Genomic DNA, 25,059 nt, shown 5'->3' with positions numbered 1-25,059 from the left:
TCTTGAAAACTGTATCCTTTAAAAAAAGGGGAGGGGGGAGGTTAGAGAACAGTGTGGACTACAGTAGTTTGGAGTAAATTTCTATCGCCTACTGATTTGAGCAGGTTTGGTTTTGTCTTAATGTGCCCTGACATAAAATATGTATGTTCTTTGACAGCATGATGTAGAGCATTTTACAACATTAAATTAGCTTAAATTGTCCTATATAGCATCCCTCTTTTAAAGAGAATTATTAGAATTTGGAAAACAAACAAACAAACAAAATGTCTGTGAACCAAAATGACTGTCTCATGTCTAGTCAAAAAGCAAAATCCAGAAAACTGCAAACAAAAATGCCCAAACCTATTTTGCTTGTAATCTTAGTGTTGTGACCAAGCTAAATGTTTTAGTATTGTATGTGCCAGTGTCACATTAGTAACCACCTCACTGTAGCTAAAAACAAACTAAATAAAACCACATGACAGCCACTAATAGGTCTGTAAAAGTTTGGTTGACTACGGTTGAATGAACCAGAGGATGGTTTCTTTGGAGTTTGTGGCCCTATGCATTTACTCTGGGTAACAAATTCATTTAATGTCTGGGTTTTACTGTCTGAGGCGCAGCAGTATGAGGTTCTGTGTGAGCGGAAATTCTTCCCCCCCCTTTTCCAAGTCTGCTACACCAAATACTTTGCACAATAACTGCATGCATATACAAAGCCATCTCAGAGTGGATGTCAAAAATCCAGTGTATGCTGCTTCTAAAAGTGCTTTTTATATCTTGTTTTCCTGCTTGAGATAATTTTTTTACTTCGCTTCCCCCCTTCCTCCTCCCCCCGGTGTATAAATGTTCTTGCACTTGAGGAAAGGAAATGTGCTCTTTTCAAATGTTTCTTTCTCCCATCCTGAGTTTAGTTTTATTTACTCATTTTAGCAAGGAGTTTTTGTACTACCTACCTTAAAATTTGGCACGATTCACTTACTACCATAGAATGATAGTATTATTGCAATCCTCTCACTTCTGAAGATTGTCAGTGTAGCATTAATGAGAATCAACAAAATGTCAAGTGTGTTAAAATTCCCATCCAGGTCACTTTGTTTGTTCACTGCACAAAATACTGGGAGGGATTGAGCAATAAGCTGTGTGCAGTAATACAGTTTATAGTACAGCACTGTAAAAATGTGTGCAAAACACAGATTTTGTTTGTTTTAATCTAAGTATAATATCAATGCATTAAATTGAGAAGTTGCATGAGAGGTAACTTTTTGGATCTGTTCAAATACAAAGATTGAAAAACGATTAGTGAAAAGCTGTTAGAAGTATGTGCTAATGTGTGTGGTTTTTTGGAAGTAATATCCAAAAAGGGAGTGCTTGCCAGATGCTACCTTTATACAGTGTGAACAGGTTAAGAAATACATTCTGCTGCATTGTTCTTTAAACTAACCGTTCATCAGAAAAATCAGTTTGAGGCTTCTGTCAACATCTTCGTTTTTCAGCAGTTAGGTTTTTGTGCTATGACCATATTTCTGAACTCTGTTATGAGACTGTTTTCTGGATGTCATTTATAGTGAAGGAATGCCCGTAATACTGAATCTTTTTAAAAGATCATGTAAATAGTTTCATTTTTCCCTTGCCCCATTCAGCTGGTCTGAGTGATTTTTTTTGCTCTGGTAAACCGGTTGTTTGAATGGGTCTGGAGTTCTGCTAATACAAAAGAGAACAGGATTTTATTCTCTGTATTTATTGAAAGATCCAGTCCGTCTGTAATATTGAAATCTCTTTTGAGTTTTGAGTAACTATAAAGTCTGACCTGTGTGTACAGCACTCTACCAAATTCCAGTTTTGATGGGGGGGGGGAAATCTGTAAAAACAACAGTAAGAAATTCTTACCTTTTATATCTGCATTTTACACTATTTACTGTTAACACGCTTGGAACATTGAATGGAAATGTGTTTTATCTCTGAGCTTTTCTCCAGCTTTTTCTAAAGGGAAGGGCTTCTAGGTATCAGTTTCTTTATTTAAAAATATGACCTACTAAATGTTCTTAAAAGGAAATTTATAGTCTAATTTTAAAACAATGTAAAGCAAAGTTATGATTTTTATTGAAAGGTCTGGTTCTTAAGGATTGTGGTTTCCCTCCTTATGGCAAAGGTAAGGTTATTCTAAGAGGGGAATAGTAAAGGTAAAAATAGTTCTGAAACTGATAGTATTCCTCTCCAGTGCAGTAGCTGTACGATGCCTTAATTATCAACCTGAAATTCTAGTTCTGTTGACGTTATTCGAAGAAATATACTGTTGATTCAGTGGTGTCAAAATTTCGCAGCTGAAAATAAACTTATGCTGTGAATACTTGATTGCTGTTTTCTCTTGAGTGGAACTAGAGCACTCGAGGGTTTTTTAATTGTGTTATGATTTGAATTGGTGAGTTTATCATCATTACTGAATGAGTTTGAGGTGTGCGGTAGACACATGAACTGTGGTTTAAGTTACTGAAGACGTACAGTCTGTGTTTTTCTTTGGGGATGGCAGTGAGAGCGGGGAGAAGACAGTATTAAATGCCACTGAGAAGCGAGCTGCAGCTCTGTGGCTCAGTCTGTATCAAGTTGGGTTTTTTCTGAGTATTTTAGGCAGCTAGCTTTAGACAATGTGTGTGCACACTCATGACTTGGATTCATGTAATAGTTTAATTGATGTTAGACTTTAGAATGTAGATGTTTTTAATGAAATTGTCAGGTAGGTTTTTGTTTTGTTTATGGAAGCTGGTTTGCCTATTTACTTCTAGTAACACTTGTTTCTTGTGTTCATTTTCTCCGTTGTAAGATTACTACAGGGGCTGATATCACGCACAGCGTGTATTTATAATAGGGCCAAAATTGAAAAAGAATAGATGTTGCAGGTCAGGGAGGGATGTTTTGGCTTAAATGGAGATCTTTCCTTTGTCTGTATTGTCTTACTTTTATAAGTATTAAGTTGATTCAAAATATTTTAGAACATGAGGCTTTAAAAAAAAAAACCCAAATATTCAATTAAGTCACTTGCTAAGTCTTTCAGCTGTGTTGTACAGTTGTGTGGTGTTTTGATTATTTGCCATTTTATTTTTCAGCATTGTCAGTGAAGCAGGAGCATCTATCTACAGCGTCAGTCCAGAAGCGTCCAAGGAAATGCCAGACCTAGACCCTAACCTAAGAAGTGCAGGTATGAAGTATATTTCATTTTATCACCATTTCAACATGGAGCTCAATTCTCAGTTCTCAGACTGTATTGTTTATGATATTAAGTATAATAATAGTAAAAAGCATAAAAAGTGAAAGTTTTGGATGTTTTGTTTCTAAACTTTAATTCTTCGATCATTTCACATTTGAAGTCCTAGGTATGCAAATCAATGACATCATCATCTACTAAGGCCTGTAATATAAAGGTCCTTGTGGATGTGTTCCTTCAATAGGCTGGTACAGGAGAATTTATGGGGATTAATATAACCAATGAATTGAACTTTCACAGTTGGACATGTCCATGGCCATAAGAGCTAGACCTTCCCTTTCTTCTCTTGTCCCTTGTATGTACACAAATGTCTCTAACAATAATTAAATGCTTCAAGGGCTAGGAAAAAATGTGAGAATAGAACAGATAATTTAAAGGTGTGCATTCATTGTGATCACTTTGAAGTCTTCATGTAGCTGAATATAGTCCTCAAGAAATACTACTTAGTTTTTGTTTTTAAAAAATTACCTACTTCAGCATAAATGTCACTGAGGTATAGTACAGCCCAAGTTCTTACAAATGTACGAGTGTTGCCACTGTTATAATTTTCAGTGTTTGGTTAAAGAGTCATCTTTAAAGATCAAATTCCTAGCAGCTTCGTTGGTATCCAAATTCTACTCATGGAGTTGGTTTATTGGGAGACAGCTGTAAGGGCAGGTCTGATGTTATTTTTTGATTACTTCGTTAGTGTATTTTTATTTGTGTGTCTTTTTGTATTTGTTTTTATCTACCTCGGTTTTTTATTTTCTTGGTTTTCCTGCAATTTGCTGTTGTACTCAATCAAATATAGCCTATTTGAAAATGCAGTAACACTCATGTATAAATCTTTTCCAGTCAAAATTATACTGTTCCTAATTTTAATGTTACTCTAGCAGGTTACTGGCCTGGAAATCCTTAGGAAGGTGTAGAAGTAGATCAGCAGAAAACAGTTCTGAAGTTACATGGTATTTGGGGGTAAAACTTTCTAGATTTCCCCATGTTCCCCTTTCCTCTTATTTCCACGCAAGGATTTGTGTTAACTCAATGTTTCAAGTGAATGTTTTTACAGGAATATTCTTTAAATGTCGGTATCGGCCCTTCCCTTTGCAGGACAGGTCTCTAGCTTCTTTTTACTTGACTTTCCTCCCTGCCTGCAAACGGACTCCGTTGTGGTTATTTCTTCCTGGGCCACAGAGGTTTTGAATGTGTCATGGTATGATCAGAGCAAATATTAGGCATGTGACATTTTTGTATTTGTGACAGATGCCACTAACTTTCCCTTGGGCCAAAGTTTACTATGTTGCTGATATATTAAATGTGGGTTTAGAGTTGATGTAAATGAACAGAAAAACACTGAAAAGAAGGAAATCTAATTATTAACAATATACTTTTCCAGATGTACATGATTTTCCTTTTTTCCAAAGTTAATTTTTGAACATTTCAGACACTTTTATTTAGTGTTGTGCATCAAATACAGTAAATGAAAATCAAATTTGTAATACATGACCAATTTCAGTATTAATTATCTAGAGTTCATAATTTCTCCATTATTACTAGGAATTGCTTCAGGCATAACTTAAGTGCTGTTGCATCTGGTTTGAAAAGCATCAGCAATTTTAACGTGCCACAGCAGTACCACAGAGTGGATAGAAATTGAAAAAGGGTAGGATAGAAAGTGAAAAATAGTTGCTTAGTTCCATGGATGTCCGCTATTATGGAACTGACAGTTAGAAGTATATTTATTACGATAGAGTCTTTCTAGAAGTTTTAGACTTTCTTCTTGACGTCTTTTGGTGTCAATTTGTCATTAGCTGCGCTAAAGCTGTGCACTTTTTTTTAAAGCTGAACATAAAAATGTGACATAACATTAGAGGGAAACATTAACTGATGTTTGGGGGTTTTTTGCAAACTTTTTTCTTGACTAGCTTTTACTTTTGTACTTTTGATTTTCCTTTAATTTGCAGCAAACAGAAAAGTGACATGGTGTCAAAGCTGACTTGCTTTTTATTTTAATTGTTGTGTTACATCATGTCAGGTTCTGTGCTTACATGATAGCATTTAGTACATTAAAGGAAGCTGACAGCTGCATGATGAAGTGTGACATTTATACTTAAAATAAAAGTACAACTGATGTGAGATATCTGTGATCTTAACGCAGTTTGCCACTTTAACATTTTTCTCAACACTAACTTTATAGAAGGGTTTGGGTTTTTTTGAATTACACAGGGAAGCCTATGTTTGTCCATCAGGTACATAAATGTAAAATATTAAGTAATGCATATTATATGAGGACTTACTTTTACATCTTGTGGTACGATCTCTGTCATATTTGCAGTGCTGTTTAGCAACTGTTTGTAGTAAGTTTTCACTTAATACAGAGAAGTAGAAGACATCAATCCTGATAAAAATATTACCTTATTAATTTCTCCTTGGCTGAATGTTGTATACAGGGGGAAAACCAGCAACCTCTAGCATTTCTTGGGGGGGCTAATTAAAGATATTAGTTAAGCCAAGAACTCAACTGGTTGTTATTTTTTTTTCCCTTTGAGCTGTCTTTGAAGGTCATGGATGACATGGGTTTGTAATAAATGATTGAGAAAGATCTCATTATAAACTAATGGTGTATGTATAAACTATAGTGGAAGTCTTTATAGTCATCCATACAGCACTTTTAGCCAAAATTGCACTTGCTTGAAAAAAAAAAATAAATGCTTGTTTCTTAAACAATTTGCTGGTATTGACAGTGCAGAGAATGGAATAGGGTCTCTCCAACTTTAGAATTGTCCTCCAGAGATGGCTACCTTCTTTCTGGCACTAGGCAATATCAGCTCCTAATGTCAGTTCTTTACAATGAACCAGGTTTTTTAAAATTTTTGTAGCATCAAATCTGAATACTTCACGAAAGTGCAGAAGCTTCTGTACTGCTGCTCCAATTCCTATAAAATCTTGTGGAGTGGATCTCAACTAAGTAGATAGTAAAGAACTTGATGAAACCTAGTTACTTGTGTTTGAGTAGAGTGAGAAGGTATATATCCCCTTCTGACAGTCATTGTAGGATTAATGAGCAGAACAGCTATTTCTGAGCCTCACAGAATTAGGAGATAAGAGGCTTATAGGCCAGAGCAATAAAAGGATTTCCTACTTGATAGGCTGAGGAAGTTCAGCTGCAGCAGATTAGGAGGGTTCTGCCTAGAGAGCAAGCCACTGGAGTTCAGTAACGGGTTTTGGATGAACTTGCGATAGGGTTGCAGCATGACAGAGAAGGGAATGCAAGGCTTTCTTGAACTCTCCTTCCCAAAAGCTGTGCCTAAGGACAGGCTGAAGATCTGGGGTGGGAATTTTTGTAGGGGAGAATGGACATCATAAAAAGAGTGCTTAGCAAGCTGGAAATGTTGATCACCTTTGTGAAGCTTATTAATATGTGCCCCCTCAAGGCTTTGTGACTGCCTGCTCTAGGGTTAGTGGAACGGTAATAAGGAAGCTGCGAGGCTGGGTGGGTGACTGCAGTGACTACAGTTCTGTTTCTGCCCCGGCATGTGTCCTCTGGCCACCCTCTTAGAGAAGAAGTCAAATGTTTAATTTGGTGGAGTTTTTGTAAAGCTGTGAAATTCATATTTACTTGGCTATCCTGTTCTTTTGCTGTTTTTTTTTTTTTCATGTTGGTGGTGGTTCCCCCCCCGAGCTACCATCAGTGTAAAGCTTCATATTTAACCTTTGGTTAGCTTTTATTCATGGCAACTTCAAGTAGGAGTTTTTCACTGTAACTTGTCCAGAAGATCTTCTGGATTAATCTAGGTCTCTGTGGCTGAGATTTGCTTGTGCCTTTTTTTAATGGAAGGCCTGGATACAAGTTTCCCTTTGAAGCAGTTGTAAGTACTGTGCCCAGTGAATTGTTACTTTGCCTTGCAAGTTTACCAGTAATTACTTGCCATTAGTTGTCTTTCATTATCAGAGTGGTTGAGAAGACTGTCTTGATGTGGTATTCTTTGCATGAGTAAAAGAAAAAAAGCTAAACTCAGTGGTGACAAGCATTCCTCCCTCAAATGGATGGACTCTGTGACAATCAGTGTTGACCTGTTTTCGGTTGCTGTCACTGGGCCTGTGAACTCTGGAATTAAACGGTTTTCCAAAGGTTGATATCTTCTTTGTTTTACCTCCATCCTGTCCTATATAGTTTTGCCCAAGGGTTTATTTTGTTGTGCAGAACCTATATTCCTAATGAAAATGAGGCTTCTGGGATGAGAAATAAAATGAGTCTGTGCAGGTGTCGGTGCATAGACACCGCCACGCTTTCTGTTTTTTCTCTCTCAGATAGCACTTCTACACTCCTACAGTTTCTTGTTGTTGCAAGTGCTTGTTGGCTTGAACAAGTTTGGCTAGACAAAATTAGGAAGACTGGAGGGACAGGTGAAGTACATAGAAAGTGTAAGCACGTATGACTTGCATTGAAGGATTGACACACAGAAATATGGAATTTATGTGCTTCCTGGATGCCTGCAAACTTTTTAAGGTATGGTCAGCTAGTGGTGGTTTTGTTGTTGTCCTTAGTACAAGGAGGATAAAGGATGCACCAATTGTTTGGCATGTGCTCATATCAGAATTTTTTTCTTCTGCTGCCTCTCCACCTCTTGAAGTGGATACCATGATGAAATGATTGTCACTTACTAACTCTAAGAACCAGAGGAAACTGTTGAATTCTGGTGAAACAGTGGCCTGATGGTGGAGAATCGCTATGAGGCAGTAGTCATGCTGGGGTTTTACCCTGGTTTCGATATACGCTCAGTTGTATTAAATGAGAAATGCCTTCATTTCATTAAATTGATGAATTACCTTTCATTTTGAGATGACTGCTCTAACAAATAAGCAATCTCTTCTTTCTTTATTTAAAAAGCAAAATAAAAACCTAGTGCCCTTCATTGCATTGATTTATAAAAATGCAGACAAACCTGAATACGTAGAATTCTTTAAACATAGGATGAGGTGGGAAAGAGGGTTATGTGTTTTCAGACATCACGTTTGTGTAATCACTTGTTAGAAGAGATCTCATGCTAAGCCTGTCCAATTTATTTCCATACCTTAATGCAATCATATGCATTTGTTTTTTAATTTGCAGTTTTGTGTTCAGATGCTGAAACAAGAACAACATACGTGGGCTTGTCTAATGCAGCAACTCCAAGAAATGCTCATTTTCGTCTCAGACATGAAGGGCCTGGGGTCCTCTGTCCAGACCACATAGTTGTGTCACTGTGAGGAAAGCAATGAATGTAGAAAAAATATTCCCTAAAGTTACTTGTTTGCAAAGATTTGTAATACTAACAGGGCAAGCATGTGTGTCACGCTGCATGTACAGGTATGATCCAGTATAGAAACTGTGTTTCTTCTAAAGGATGATTTCTGAGGATAAAGAAAAATCCAAGAGAGCAAAAGGTCACACAGCACAGCTTGCCTTAGCGTTGTCAAATCCCATCTGCTTGTCTCCTCTCCACAGGGCAGAATGCATTGGATTATTGTACACTCAAAGTTCAGCACACCACTTGCACTTTTCCTTGCAAAAGAAAGCCTTATAGGCTTTGGGGGCTTGTTAGGACTTTGAGACTGTCATGCTACAGGGTTTTATTCCCTGGAGTGCGGTTAAAGATAGAGACATACAGTTCAGAGCTGTCATACTGGCCAGCAAGTAGAAGGTAGAGATTGGAAAAAATGTAATTTCTTTTGACTTCATCTTAAGGAAAGTAAAACAATTTGATGATGAGATGTGTGGGACATAGTGCCTTGATGTCTACTTGAGCTAATTTCTTCATCTTCTTAAAAGAGCACTACTCCCCCTTGGCTACTCAGGAGAGAAGGTCATTTTTCAAAAACTTTATTGGACAGAAGTCTTATGGTTAAACCATTTGCACTGCTTTCTAAATGGAAGCTTCCTTCTACAGCTAATCTTACAGGATTCGTGCAAGTTCCACAAGTTTTCAGAAAGTAAGTAGAAGAAAGGAAAGTAAGCGCTGAATTCTTACGCATTAAAACATTTTGCCAGCCTGTTTAGTTGGGTTGTGTGTAATTACAGCAGTACAAAATGAAATTGTATTCCATCTTTCATCTGCTATATTCTGTAGTATTTAAGAATGAATTTAATTATACTGTTGGAAGGGAAGAGATGCGCACTCAAGGTGTGGGCTACGCTCTACGGTTTAAACAGAAGTTACAGGGAATCTGTTGATAACTTTTAAAAAACAGTCCCTAACTGCAGATAGTCTGGAAATGACTGGGCCTCCTACAGTTGTGCGTGGACATGTGTGCCTGCATCAGGATTTTAAGAGAGAGAAAAATGGGTTTGAATTGCCCAAAAACAGTGGCACAATGCTGAATGGGTTGTTACACAGGTGTTAGAGATGTTTGTAGTCTTTACTTTCTTGTTGTTCTAGACAAGAACCTAATGTTTTCCAATCTGTGCAAACTTCATGGCATGTGTGAGAGATGGTATATAATCATTAACATCCTGTTCATCTGCACTGTATTTCCTCTGAAGCTGTAGAGTGTAGTAGTAGGCTGGAGTAGAGGAGATTGATCTTCTGTAATCTGCAAGATCAAGACCCACTTAAATTCCCCTAGGCTTCTGCCTTGTTAGAGAATTAAAACAGGAGATTATTTTGAGCCAGGTGAAAACTCTTCTGTCTGTTTTGTATCAGTATTTTCACTATGCTAAGAGGGGGGGGGGATGTGTATAGCTTTTAAATGAGCATCATTCTCTGTGCACATGTTAATGTTTGCAATTGATGTGTGATCTTTGCATGCTTTGTGGAAAGATGTGATGTTCAGCTTGCCTTCCTCTCGTTTACCTATTTCTTATATCCCAGATGGATCTGAGTTCAGTGGATGGACTTGGCCTTTTATTTACAGAGCATCATTTTCTGCGCTTCTGAACAAACTAAAAATACCCCACCAGTTCTGTCTAAAAGCAATCTCCAGAAGCAGAGCACTAGTCCAGGCTCTGGTAAAGCCAGCTTCCCTTAGCACAAAAGAGTTATGAAAGTGATTTACTTCCCTCCCTCTGCATGTAACTCTGTGCATGTGTGTGTCTGTGTATTTTCCTTAGAAGGCTTTGTTGTTTCTTTGAAGCATGGAGCCAGGGGAACAATGAGTACAAGGATGCTCTTCAGTTCAAGGAGTTTTGGTTTGCTTTTAATATAACAATATGATGCGTTACTCACCAAAGCTGCTTTTCTTACTATAGGCATAGGAAAGGACGTTCTGGTCACTTATGAAAGGTTAATTTTTTGTTCATATAAATTAATAACTCTTGTAAGTACAGAACTTCAAGTAATTTTTTACTTTTAGTAGTAACAGTAATCAATGGCATGGTGATGCAATTAAAATTAGGACTAGCGGTCTGAATGTGAAAAGCGTCCTGATGATGTCTACCTTTTAAGCTGAGTAGATGGGGAAAGATTTTTCTGAATTTATACCATCCTGTAAGGCTAACTCATTTCTGTGACAGAAAAATCACATCAGGCTTCAATTAAATGACTACATGTCTCCCCTCTCACCTTGGATAAAAAAAGTGCTACTATCCTGTGATACAGAAATTACTAATACTTGAGAACAGTGTTTTTGAGAGTGTGTTTCTAAGGAAAAATATTGACTTTAAAAAGCTGCATTGTAATATTCACTTGTCAAGGTTTTCTCTTTAAAGGTATTTCTTACTTCCTTTTTGTATTCAAGCCATCTCTTTTAAAGATTTTTGTAGTAAATAAATAGAACATTGTCATTCATTATTTCATTAATCTTAGGCAAATAACAGATTATCAGTTTTATGGAGTTAAAAGTAAACTAAAATGTAACCTTTTTAAAGCAAAAACCTGCTCACTTGCCACAGAAGAATTTTGGATGAAATGCAGCTGTTGAGCAGTTGCTTAAAATAAATTGCATACTTTAAACCCACCAAGAAGATATATGAGGATTCAAAACTGTGTCACAAATCCTGACCTACTGAGAAAGAATGCTTAATGAAAAGACTACTGTACGTTTCACTGTATCCTTTGCAAGGAGGGTGAAATTCAGGTCAACAGGATAGAAAGCTTCCAGGACTCAGGAAACCTGAACAATCGATCACTGAGTAAACATTATTGCAGATACTTATGGAGAGTAATTGATCTTGAACACAATAATAGGCTTTATAAAAGGATTTAAATAAGTTGTAATGTTTCCATATCTACCCTGGTATGATATATTGACAGTAATTACATGTGCATTTGTGAGTTAGTCTCCGATTACCTTAATATATTATTTTTTTATTTCATTGACATTGAAGTTTCAACCCAGACTTTTAAGGTGCAAAGGTTAATTTGAAATAGGAGGGGGGGATGAGTTAGTTGGATGTTATAGTAGCATGTCTCAGCAATAACAAAATACTGAGGTTTTATAATAAAAATACAGAATGTTCTCATTTATGACAAAATTGAGGTTGAACTAATTGTAGCCTAATAGCTTGTGGTTGCCATATATTTATTTGTAAAACATTTGTAAAACTATCTGCTACCTTCACATCTGGAAGCTTCACATTGTTTCAAAACACAAACAAATGTTCCCACTCATATGAGGTAGCTAAACCATCACAGTTATTGACTGGGACTCGTTTTTATCCTTATATAAAGACCTGTGTGTTTAAAGGACGGAATGCCATCATCTTGAACTTTTGGCCAAAAATGTTTTTCTGCTTGCAGTGGCAAGCAACATTTGAATGCCACTGTAACTGAAAGAATTTGAAATTTTTTTTTCTTCTTCCACCCATAATCGGTCCTGGCAGTCTCTCACTGCATTTGGCAGAACTGTGTATGTTCATTTTCACTCTTTCCCCATCTACAGCCATTAAGCGTTTGCTTTATGGTGTGGCTCTTACATAGAGCAATGCAAAAGGAGAACATTTTAATATGTGATTGTCTGAACATAGAAGTTGGCAGGCTGCCCCCGAAGCAGGCACAATACTTTAAACTATTCATAATAAATTTTGTTATGTAGTTGACAAGATTTCTAGCTGCTCTTGTGCCCTAAATAGTGTGCACATCTGATTTGGGCCATAATGATTGCTTTAGATCTATTCCATTACTGAAGGGAGGCAGGTAGCCTAATTAAGAAGTTAGCACTAATTCTGTTTTTTTAGGGCTGACAGCTGACATGGCCCTTATGCAGACACCATCTAGAGAAATAGTTGGAAGCCTGCTATATTGTTTTTGCCCTTCACTGTTGAGAGTGGGCACTTTTTTCCATTTTTAGTCTGAAAAGATTTAGCCTGAAAACTATTATCAGTATTCCAGAGTGGAAACTCTCTCCTCTTTAATCCCTGTGAAAAATGATATCACTTGCTGTAGAAAGTACTAGTAAAAACAAAGTTATGTGACGTGTATGTGTGAGGAAAGTAGTCTTAATTTTAAATTTGTCAGTTTGGAATTAAGAGAGATTTGATCTTTTTAGGACACGAGTAGCTAGATAATTCAGTACGTTTGCAAGTTCATGAGGGCACATCTGCTCATTAGCCATTAGGAAACAAAACATTTTAATATAATTCCTTATTTTCTATGAAGATCAGGCACTGAGACTGACATGAGTTGTGCAAGCAACTCTTATGGAGGCTTTTTGCCCACCACACTGTCATTGCACTTCATCGCTGACAGGCAAAAATACTTAACTATTTGGGAGTTTGTTGTGTCAAATAACCAAAGCATGGAGTGAATCAAGACCACCAAACAGTTAAACTGCCTTTCTTACAAAATGGCAGAAAATGTCCTAAAGACAAGATTTCAGTAAATATGCTTTCTGTAACCTTCTTTATTTCTCATTGCATTTGGAGGTGAAGTTCATCTACATTAAAGTCAGAGGGCCACCTAGGCCATCCTGTCCCCTCAAGCTTTAAAAATTTTACGTGGATTTACTGTATGGCAGCACAGTATGTTACTGTCATTCCAAGTATTGCAATAATGTTTTCTTCTTAATTGACAGCTTGAAGCTTTGCATCTATCAGTTGTGCAATTCTTGTGGTGATTTTCTAATAGAAGGCCATGTCATCCTGATCTTAATACCCTGTTTAATATCGAATAGGGGTTTTTTCCATGTTTTACTTAGATTAGCATATTTTAAGAATGGCATCTCAAATATTTCATGTTTGGCCTTGCTGATTACTTTTGAGAGATCTGATATTCTGTTTTTGCCCTGCATGCCATAGTATAATTTATTTTGTATTTGCTTGAGCAAAAGTGAAGCATACCTTAATAACTGTAGAAGTGAGAATGCATTACCTGTTTCATTGTCAGTCTTCTAAAAATGCATGATTTCCAGCCGTTCCTGAAATGTACTGTAAGCATATAAACAAATAGTTTTAGGCAATACCTGTATTAGTATAAAGTAGTCTAATATAAAAAAAACTTTTGAAATGTCTTGATTTAATTTTTAAGGGGAGAATGTAAGACCATCAAGTTTTATTGTCTCTGTCTGGTTCATGGTAGCAGACCTTGCACTTCTGCAGAGCCCTCATGATTTCAGTAATACTCTGCTTGTATTATAAGAGTCCAGCCATGTGGATCAAATTGCCAGAGCGGAGTCTCATTGCCCCCTAAAAAGATCTATCTATTGCAGCATGCTAGTACTGTAACAAAGAAAAAGTGGTTTGCCTGTACAAGAGGCAGTAGATGCTAATCTTGACTGAATTTGTGCCTAGAGAGAATGTGGACAACTCTTGCCCTTTCCCTATTGTGCTCTCTTTTATTTTGAATTTGAAAAGTTCTGGAGTAAAATTGCGGCTTTAGTGGGAATTCAGCAGGTCAGCTATCGTGCTGGCATTGGCCATAGGAGCTGCATCCCTTAAATTGTGTAACTGTTAGTTGATCTTTGCACTTCAATATTGTAACTGTTAGGCCTGATGCAGGAAAGCACTTAAATGTCTGTGTAACTTTATGCATATGAATAGTTTTGCTGGTTGCAGTGGGAATACTGACGTGCATCTGTGCTGAAGTGCTTTGCTGGATCAGGTCCTACACCTCCGCTGGAAGCCTCCTAGGGATATGACGGCATTGTCAACCTAGCTATTATGACAAGAAGAGTCTAAATTTTACTTTTTAATTGAAGGTTCCCGAGAGAAAGTTTTATGCTTGGAAAATTCCTGTTATCAACCTATCCATGCAGTTGTCTATTTTTAAAAGATGTAATGAAAGGAGATGTGGACAGTGAGAGATATTTGCTCTCAGGTTAGCTAAAATGTAACTTTTGAAATGTGTTTTGCCATTAGATGCCATTCTCTAAAACATGGTATAGCTATTAAACAAGTTGAGTTTAAGAAAGCTTATTGAAAGGCAAGTATAGTACCTATACATAGACATAAATGCATTGAGAAGAAATTCATAGTTTTAAATGTTTCCTGGTTTGGGTCAATACTTTCATTGGTGTTTTGTTCCACTTTTGTTTGTTAGGTGACTGGTGATAGTTTGTTAGGTGATAGGTACCACTAGTGTTTCAAAGTAATTAATATGAATGCTTGTTATAGGCAAGGATTTCTGTAGTAAGCTATACTTGTGTAAGCAATAACCAGTGTACTTAGACTGGTTAACCTTTTGTGGTGTTTTTTTTTTTTTTTTTACAAGAAGGCATATGTGATGGCCTTTGAATTCAGAACTTTGCCATCAGAGAGGCAGGCGTATCAGATGTCACCAGCACAGTGCTTTCTGAGCCTAGCTAGCAAACTGCCATTGTCAGCATATGTTAAAATGGATAATAAAGGATATGAAGTCTTGCATGACCGAGCAGTGAACTTCATCTTAACTGTGCATTTAGCAGTGCAAATCTTTAAAAGCAAAATCTCTAATGTTGTATTTAATTGATAAACTTTGCATCTGTGGTTTGAGAAGCCTGGATAGCTAATAATTGTTAGATCTATCTACTGTTTTGGCTTCAAGTATCAATGTTTAGTCAAGTCCTTTTCTGAAATGCTATGAAGTCTTTAACACCCTGCAGTAGTAGTTGTTGGTGTTTAAATTAGGGCTGCAAAGATGATTAGCAGACTGGAGCACCTTTCATACAAGGAGAAACCAAGAGAACTGGGAATGTTCGGCCTAGAGAAGAGGAGGCTCGGAGGGATTTTATGAATGTGTATAAAAACCTGATGGGAGGGAATGAAGAAGAGAGAGACAGACTCTTCTCAGTAGTGCCCACTGTCAGGACAAGAGGCAATGGCCAGAAATTGAAACACAGGAAACTCCATGTGAACACAGGAAAACACTTACTTACTGTCAGGGTGGTCAAACACTGGAATGGATTGCCCAGACAGGTTGTGGAGTCTCCATCCGTGGATATATTCAAAACCCAACTCAACGTGATCCTGGGCAACCTGCTCTAGCTGACCCTGCTTCAGCAGGGGTGTTAGACAAGATGATGTTTGTCCTCAAGAGGTCTGTCCAACCTAAACAATTCTGTGATTCTGTAAAGGTGCTTATATATATTTTATATATATATATATCATATGTATATGATAGTCATGCTTGTGTTTTTATACATACGTGTGTGTGTGTGTGTATGTATAAAATCAGCTACTTACCACTGGAGATACTTCCAGTTTTCCTATTTAAACATTATATATGTGTTGTTGACCAAACCACCATGCATATAAATGTTCACTCCTGACTCCTGTCTGTTCTTCCTCTAACCCTCTCTTGATTTGCTTAAAAATGAATTTAAATGTAAAATAAATTTTAGGAAATGTCTCTTGAAATGACTAATGCCAGCTGTAGGGGTGATTCTGGAGACACCTTATAAAGGATCACAGCTTTCTTCTGTCCCACCCCATTTCTCTCATTTTCGCACAAGTGCACGTGGTAGGAAAAGCAGCCTTAGCAACAAGGCCTGGCCTTGGGTTTTTGTTGTTTGGGGGGGGTGGGGGTGGGGGGTATTTTTGTTTTGGGTTTGGGGGTTTTTTTGGTGGCGTTTTTATTGGTGGTTTTTGGTTTTGGGTTGTTTTGGTTGGGGTTTTTTGTGGGTGGGGCTTTTGGGGGGTTTTTTGTTGGTTTTTGTGGGGGTTTTTTGTTGGCTTGGGTTTTGGGTTTTTTTCTTTTTTTTGGAAAGACCTTTGGTCCTTTTTTGGAAAGACTTTTGCAGTACCTCCAGACACTCCTCTTCTTCATCAGTGTTTACTTCACGAGGTAGAATGACTGTTCTAAGAGCTGCTAAACCAACCAACCTGTCTTGTCTTTACGCAGGAGAAAAAAAGTTTATAAATGTAATACTGGTAGAGTAGGACTCTTCTAGTTCAGTATACCTGGGAGGGAGCACAGCTGCAAATACGGAATGCAACCCCGTATCTGCAGAATTAGACCAAGGTTGAAAATTGACATTTGCAAATAAGCATTTTTTCTGAGATTTCAGGAAGTAAAGGATTTATCAATAAATATAGGCTTCGGAAATGCAGTCTTGATTCAACATTTGGATTTAGAAGACCAAAGTTCTTCACCATGTGCTCTTAATGGTACCAGAAATGCTGGAAATTGCTTTATTTTTTTCTAAACGTGGTTATAATGATGACAGATTGCAAATTGATGTGTTTTGGTACGCAGTTTAGATTAGTAAAGTCCAAGAACCATTTTCAAAGTGAACACTGAATTTTGATTGAGTTATATATATGTGTAAGTATATAATATATACCTTAGGAAATACTATATTAGATAAATAAGTCTATGAACAGTTACTCCATTCTTTTTTAAATGTTTATTTGTTGCTACATATCAGAGATTTAAGGTTAAAGGATATTTCAGAGTTTAATTTTAAATGTTACATGTGCATTTTAGTATGGATACAAGGGGAAAATCTAGTGTACACAGTTCTATTTGTTAACTCTGTGGCCTGAAAAAACTTTTTTAATGTCATGATTACAATTTGAAACGTCTTTGCTTGAGTTATTCAATTAAAAATTTGATTGATGTACATTTCATGTCCTGTGTCTAACAGTGAAAAAGGATTCTGCTATATTTCCAGGTAAAATAAGAGATTAAATATGTAGAAGATTTAAAAAAAAAAAAAAAAAAAAAAAAAAAAAAGGGCAAAAGCCATTACATGATTCTGATTTTCAGATAAAACCCATGGTTATTTTCTAATTCTATTTTTCAGTTTCCATAGCTAGACGCGTCCAAGACCCGTTAGCTGAGCTAGTGAAAATTGAGCCCAAACACATAGGAGTTGGAATGTATCAGGTAAGATAATATGTATCATTTAATCTAAGTAATCTATCATGATATAAAGCAACACCAAAGTGCTGCTTTATAATTGTCAACTGGTTATGCCTCCTTTAAAAGACATTTGTAGAGTTGATAGAATGGTAGTAAATACTTAGAAGTCATAGACTGCCTCTTTTTTAATCTCTACTTTTAACGATTGTGATTGAGACTCTGAAATGGCTGTAGCCAGATTTATAGTCTATTAAAAACATCAAATCAGACAGGTAACCTGATCTGTAAAGCTTTCTCTTTTTCGTATTGTTACAGCAATGGGGTTTTAGCTCTTTGTATAAAATACAATGAGATATTGATCCTCCATTTAGAAGCCATTAGTTTGTACTATTATGTGCATTCCTTCTTAGAAGTTTGTAATAAAAGCATTTGTTTTGTTTTGAAGTTTTTCATTTACTAAAGCTGAATTGGAAAATGTTTGACAATTCTTATTTTTAGACATTTTTGTAGGTTATTTCTGAGAAGTAACTTTTACCTTCAAAGTGTCTTTACAAAGTGAATGGTATTGAGAAGTGGTACATAAGTTATTGTCATTTTATAGCATATTGGCATCCATTCAGGAAAGCTTTTATGCATGTGCTTAAGTCCCACCAAATAGAGAAGTAAAAAAACCCAGAAAATTCAGCATGTGCTTTTCTCTGTATTTCTGAAACTATAGAATGTGAGTAAATTTGAAAGTCTGGAACTGAAGTCAGAACAGAAAGCACAGAACTGTCTGGATCTGTGCTTTCAGATTAGCACATGAGAGTTAATGGGATAGAATCCAGTTAGCACTCTAGAATCCTTTACTGCCGCTACTAAAGGTGGTGTGACAAAGAAAGGTTCTATGAAAAATTTCAGAGAAGTGTATATCCTGTTTTGTTTTGTGTTTTTGTTTTTTGTTCTTTTTTTTTTTAAAGAACTGAGGCCAACATTTTAGTTGGTTAAGGTAGCACTCAGTACTGCTTTTGCAAGCCTTACTTGTATTGCCACAGACTATAAAATGTACTTATGTTGCTTGCTAACTGCAAAACTTACCAGTAAAAAAACTTACATAATTAATCTTTTAGTATGAACGATACCATAGTTTTTGAGGAAAATTAGATTGAAGGGCTGAAATACTGTAGATTTCTTTAACATATGTATCCAGATTTCAGTAAAAATGTGCTTTAATGATGACAGCTATAAATCAGGGGGTGGTCGTCTGGCAAAAAGAAGAGCTTCAGTCTGAAGCGTAGTTGGTTTCCTTCCTTGTGGAGACCTACTGCTTTTGTTTGTAACAGTAGCAGCAATAACAATAATAATGAAAAGTCGTACAGGTTTTTGTTGGTCCTTGCTTTAAGGAAAAAAGTATTTAACAAAAAAAAAATCTTGAAATGCTATGTCAGCACTTTGAGAAGAATTTGGTTGGTTTTTTTAAACAAAATTTAAAAAAATCAGTTCCAAAATGGAATATTTTACTATTTGAAGTATACTGTGAATTCGTAAGTATTAAGCACTTGCATCGCTGTGGCTAGAAGGTATTGATGTAGATGTACACTATCTGCTATGGCCCACATGCACATTATACAAGCATACATCTAAAGCAAAAAGGCACAGAGTTGGTGGTGGTTGTATGGTTTTGGGAGGGTGATATTATCAGACAAATGTTGCAATGACTGTATTGCAGTAGTTCACTACTGCCTCAATGGCTTTTGGTCATTTACTTCGCACTGTAAGTAAATAGAGCAGTAAGTACCATGTTCCTGGCCCTTTCAGAGAAGCTTCGTGGTCCACTACAGGTGTTTTACAGGTAAATGCCCAACTGCATTATTTGTTCATGTCCAAATTGGTTATATGAAAAGTTTCTGAGAAATAATTCCTAAAAGCCTGGTAGAGGTAGACCTCAAATTGTTCATTCCCAGCTATCTGTATTTTTAAGTCTCATCATGGTTTGAATAAATCCTCTGAGATAGATACACCTCCTGTCAGAATTCTTAAGTATCACCACAGAAGCTATAAGATGCTCGTTCAAAGATACAGAAATTTCTGAGGTACTAGAGCTTTATGTGACACTGTTGAAAGCAAATTTGCACTCTTGAAAGCAAAGTCAGAAGCTCTGCTGCCCTTTGGGCATGAGAGCTCTCTTGTGGCAGGGGAGGGGAATGGAGGAGAAGAGGAATTAAGCTGTTATGACTGGTCTTCCTTCAGAGAGAACAGCCACTTGCTGGCATCTCAGAGGGCAGGCATGGAAAAAGCTGTTGTGTTGTACAGGGAGTCCCAGAGTAATAGCTGATATAATCCCTCAGATAAGAGTATATCAGGTACAGAATTTTATATTATCCAAGACAATTTGAAAGGTTTTATTACATTTTAATTTATAATCTAATTGCTGGCTGTAACTTTTTTATTAATTTCTGGGATGAAATATGCAATGTGCAGTCTAGATCAAAAATGTAACAGGCTTTTCACAGAGATGGTTACTTTCGTAGCCCACTGTAACTATAAACCTAGTATTTAAATGTGATCTCTCCTTTCTTAAACACCCTGAAACTGATATTTAAGCATCTGACAAATCCAGGTTTTGGCATTCTTGTCCTGCAGGACAGACAGCAATTAGTCCTGCACTTTAGGCAGAGGCAGGCTGAGACTTTGTGCTGCTGCCGATGACTGTGGAAGCCGTATAGCACAAGCAGGATGGTGGTTTCTTGAGGGATGGTTGCACACTCCCTGAAGGGGTGGTCCTGCCTTTTCTGCTACTGCTGCCCAAGTGCCCCAGTCCTTTTCTTGTGCTGGTAATGGCTATGTGATATCCTGGGTTGGCATAAGGGAGGGGCAGCAATGCATAGCTTGGGGGAGGAGTAGAGGTGGGGCTGCTGCTATCACAGCAGCCTGAGTTTTGATTGACTTGAGACATGGCCTCTCTGTCAGTTTAAGGTAGCCAGAGGTCCCAAACAACTCTACTTGAAAGGCAATAGCTGAGACATTAATTTCTCTGTCTTTTCTGTGAGTTTTTTCTGAGAGGTTGAAGTGAGAGACTGGCGAAGCAGAACCTGCCTGAGGAAGGCTCTAGCTTTTGTAATGCGATGTTACCAAACGATGGCACAGGAACACTGTAAGTTCAGATGAGTGACCCTCTTGGGCGGGAGCTGCTGCTGCTGCTATCAGTAATGACAGTAGTGCTACAGGAAGGTGAAGTAGCCATGTGTTAAATCTGCTGCTCAAAATACGAGCTTTCTCAAAGTCTCTGCAGTATGCGTGTCCCCACAGAAGGGGCTGCGTCTTCTGTAGTCACTGCTTCCATGGGATTTTGGATCGCTCCCACCTGGCCTCTTCGTACTTCACATGCATGTTTGTGAGAATATTGGTGTTTTCTAGTGCAAGTTTTCCAAGCAAATCTGCTCATTTGGGTGTGGATACTTTGGGTATGGAAATACAAGTTTCCAGGTAGCAGGAGATCTCTGTAAATTGAATCCCATCAGTTGGGATTTGTGTTTACTTATTTTAGATGACAAAAAAAATTTGAAACTTGTACTTGACCACCTGCTTTTATTCTCATTTCAAGTTATGATTCTGAGTTTGTGCACTACCAAGAAAATCAGGTTTGTCAGAGAAAAATAAACAGGCCCTGGATCTCCTAACAGGTATTTCCTTAAACGGAGAAGCACAACCTGATTTATTAGGGCCTCTCTCAGACTGAATTCCAGTTGCCTAAAGGTCCTTGTCTTCCTTCATCTTTATCTCATTAGGAAAATTGTTCTTTCCTCCCCGACAGGAACCTAGCCAAAATTAATTTATCACCTTCAGGCCATATTACTATGATTTCTTCTGTAGTTGAACATGAAGATGATGCCCAGACTCTGCCTGATACAGAATATGCTTGTCTTGCCACCTCCCCATGCCAGTTCAAAGCTAAATTCCTATCAGGGAAGAAGCAGTTAGTGGCTCAAGACTTTATTATGCTGCAAACTGAATTTTGGCTGATGAATTGCCACTACAGTTGTAATGATCTTGGAAGATGTAGATAAGAGCTGAGAACAAAGCTGCTTCACAAAGATTGCGGTTAGGGAATTGAATTCCAGAGCAAAGAAAATGAATAAAAAGTAAAAAAGATGCCTAAAGAAGAAAAAAAAATCCTTCCTCTCAACTTTTCACAGAAGAATAAAACAGCACTAGCATAAACTTTCTGTCCACCCGTCCCCATCAAAGACAAATAGCCTCAAGTAAAGGGGGAATTAAATTAAAAAGTCAAAACCTGAATCTGTATTATAAGGCAGAGAAAGGAGAAATAATGCTAAAGGACTATGTTAAGTTTGGTTGGTCTTTTGCTGTTCATTTAACATACAAAATCCCTGGATGCTAAAAAAACAGTGACCTCTAGGGAAAGAGCTAGGTGGAGCTCAAACTCGCCTGTAGCCTAAGAAAAAAATATGTGGTGTGTGTTGAAGGATCAGAATTTTTGACAAGTCATGTATAATATTAAAAAATGTGCACCATGTCTGATCTTGAAAAGGCAACATCCTATTTGCTCTTCATAATTTTTGGAGCACAAAAATCTCTTCATGATATATTTTTGTATGTGGTAACATCTTCACTGTTTAACAAATTTGGAAAATTAACATCCCAAAAGGATGTAAGAGAGAATATGTGTAGCTTTGTAACCTCTGAAGTGGAGGAATACTTGATTCCAGATGTAGCTGGAACATTTTGTGTCAAATAAAATTTGTAAACAAAATTCTGAAGTAGCAATTCCTTCAGGAAAAAATAAAGGGTTGAGCTAATTCTTGGTTTATTTTCTATATAATGCTGGAAGGTCCTGATCAAAGGAGAGTTTCATAAAGCCTAATCAGAATGCCTAATAATAATTAAATTTGGAAATGCCTTTTCTGTCCCTCCTGTCCTTTTTCCTCCCCGTGTTCCTCTCATTATTGAAATGCATCGGTTTTGCATTTGATTATTACCTGTAGGATATTTTATTATTTCAGTTGCAATTTGATATGCCTTTTAAGCTTGGGGTTTTCCCCCCAAAAGATGGGTACGTTTTATTAAATGACAATGCAACTTTAGGGAACACTTCTAATAAGATAGGCTTCCTCCTTAATCGGACCAGTTCTGTCTCAATTATGGCATTGCAGATATAAACCACTTTAAAATCTACAGCCAGCTAGTTAATAGTGAGGCATCTCACTGGAGTTGTATCTCAGTTCCTGTTGGAAAGGAAGGAGTTTTTTTCGTTTTTCCTAGAAGGCCGTGTAGATCGCTTTCTACCATCACAGGCCACCCCAGCGTGGGTCCTTCCTTCCCTGCCTCAGTGCCAAACCATACTCACGCTGATGAGGGGGAACTGGTAGGCAGTGGTGGAAGAATGTTACTGGCCTCTCCTGCACGTGGCTGAAACTGCATGTAGCCCTTTTAGTTTGTTGCATTCTTTAATCATCTTCTTCCTGCCTCAAAACATGTGTGTGGCATCGCTGCTGTCAAGTCTTTGTAAACCTCCAGTGGGTACCTGTGTGACAGGATAGATATTAGAAAGGTGTGGCGTTAACCTCAGTATCATTTAAAGTTGTTACTCTTCTGAATGCCCATCATGCAAATTATTTACTTGAGGCAAACTGACTGTATATTTAATGCTTAATAGTTACTAAATTTGGAGATATTTGGGAGGTGAACTATAGCAACATTTTAGAAATACAGGGCCCTCAAGGGTATCTCTAAGTACAAGAGTAAGATCAGATACAGTTGGGTCAGCCTGATACAACTGTGGGCTGAACAAGCCTATGCATTATTTCTATTTGTTGTCTTTCCCGCAAGAAAAGCAGTCTTGTCCCTTGCACTGCAGGTGTTTGTCAGCCTGTTCTTACAAAACCCTAGCAAAGATAGCTTGGTAGCTTTATTTGTTAAGCCATTCTGAGGCTTAACAAACTTTAGATATATTTCTTTACTATCTAAACCAATATTTTGGGTAAACTAAATGTTGTATTGTTTCTCTAATAGTGGAAACTTGAAAATTAGTCTTTAAATAGGAAGCTACTAACAAAAAGAAAGCTGTGAAGTAGTTAGTGATTGCAAACGAGTTGTTATAATCAGAACATTGGCCATCACAAAGAATCAGTGTGTACTTTAAGAAAATCTTTGTCTTCATTTTTCCTTAAAATAGATACACAGTTTTTAATGGTGAAATATAAAAGACTTTGTATCCTTCTTGGTATCTGATTTTGGTTATATATCCTTTGCATAGTATCCTTTTATTTAATAACATGGAGCAAAGTACTGGAGCTGGCTGATTTTTCAGTCAGAAATGTACATTTTTCACTGAGTATTTAAGAACTTTATTTCACTTCTTTATTTTTTTTGGTTAATTGACCCATAGGGTATATGAGTAGTTAGGTGTGCTACTTGGATAGCATAGGAGAATCACTCATGTGTGATGTGAGAATATGATGACATACGATGTGCAAGAGTGTCTTTTAAATCTCTGAGGTGTGATTGTCAAAACAACCTCAAACTTGAGCTTGCTTTATTAAGCTTATTAAAACAAATTTGTGTGGGTTTGCAACTTACATTTTTCTGATTAAGAAAATTGGATGTCTTATTAGGTGAGCAGTGCTTCATATTGTGTGATTCACATAGCTCCTGTGGAAACTCAGTTCAGCAGGAATGTTTGCTGGTTAGAATTGTAGGTTGCAGGTTTCAACACCCGGTTGAACAGCCTGTCTACAAAATGCTTCAGCATTCCTTCTGTATTACTACACTGAATTTATACATACAGTTAGATGTAGAATGAATCTCCTATGATATAATTGCAGTGTTGTGAGCTTGTTTATGGTTTTCTGTACTTTAATTGAAATGGTTGTGTAAAGAGAACCCTTGCTTAAATGCTAAGTGTCAAAGGATACCAGTGTTCACGTCTGTGTATCTCTCAGTAATCAGACCACTTGTTAATGAATGTATATCACTCCTTTTTGGCAGTATATGGCAATGGGTTAATTACGGGTGTACCTTAAGATGAATATCCCGGTGGACTGGAGTCTGGCTGAAACTGGGGGGTATCATGAGAGAAACCTGGCTATTCTGATATTAAAGAAATTCCTAAGCAACATAGACTAAAGTATATGTTGCCACTATTGGAAATAAAAAAAACCTTGTGGTAGTAACAGGACAAATTCTGGGCTGCTTCTGTGTTTGGCTCTGAATGAACTCACTGGGACTTGAAAGACAGGGGCATGTGGGATAGTATTTCACAGTGCTCTTAGCTCTGTTCCTCAATAAAGGAAACTTAAACCTCTCCTGTGAACCTGTAGGCTCCTGCAAAGAGACTATTGTCGCAGAATTTTTTTGCAGCATACTGTAAGGAATTGCTTACTTTGAAATCTGTGGAAAAGGGAGAGGAGTACTCAAAGTATTAAGGTGTACAAAAACTTTTTGAGGGATGGGGTGTGGTGAATTTACCTGTAAAATATTGTTAAAGGCAGGCAAAAAAAAGGGTCTTGTCAGTAGGGAAAAGGTGTATTTCAAAAAAAGAAAGTGGATATGTAGACTGATGAATACATTTGTGCTTATTGCGGGATTTCTAACACCCAGCAACTTACGGAATCCTTAATTGCCGTGTAGTAGTGGTAAATCATT

General features: G+C 37.2%; 1 protein-coding gene across 1 annotated transcript in view; it reads left to right on the top strand.

Moving 5' to 3' along the window:
- The window catches only part of SRBD1 (S1 RNA binding domain 1), a 135,019-nt gene that overhangs the window by 62,752 nt on the left and 47,208 nt on the right, over positions 1-25,059 (top strand). Inside the window, exons 17-18 of the mRNA XM_050894954.1 lie at positions 3,084-3,175; positions 17,357-17,439. Of these exons, the coding sequence (XP_050750911.1) occupies positions 3,084-3,175; positions 17,357-17,439 (175 nt within the window). The remainder of the gene's footprint in view (positions 1-3,083; positions 3,176-17,356; positions 17,440-25,059) is intronic.

This window comes from Gymnogyps californianus, chromosome 3, assembly GCF_018139145.2.
Source record: "Gymnogyps californianus isolate 813 chromosome 3, ASM1813914v2, whole genome shotgun sequence".
NCBI classification, from domain to species: domain Eukaryota; kingdom Metazoa; phylum Chordata; class Aves; order Accipitriformes; family Cathartidae; genus Gymnogyps; species Gymnogyps californianus.
This window is presented reverse-complemented; position numbering and strand designations above follow the sequence as displayed.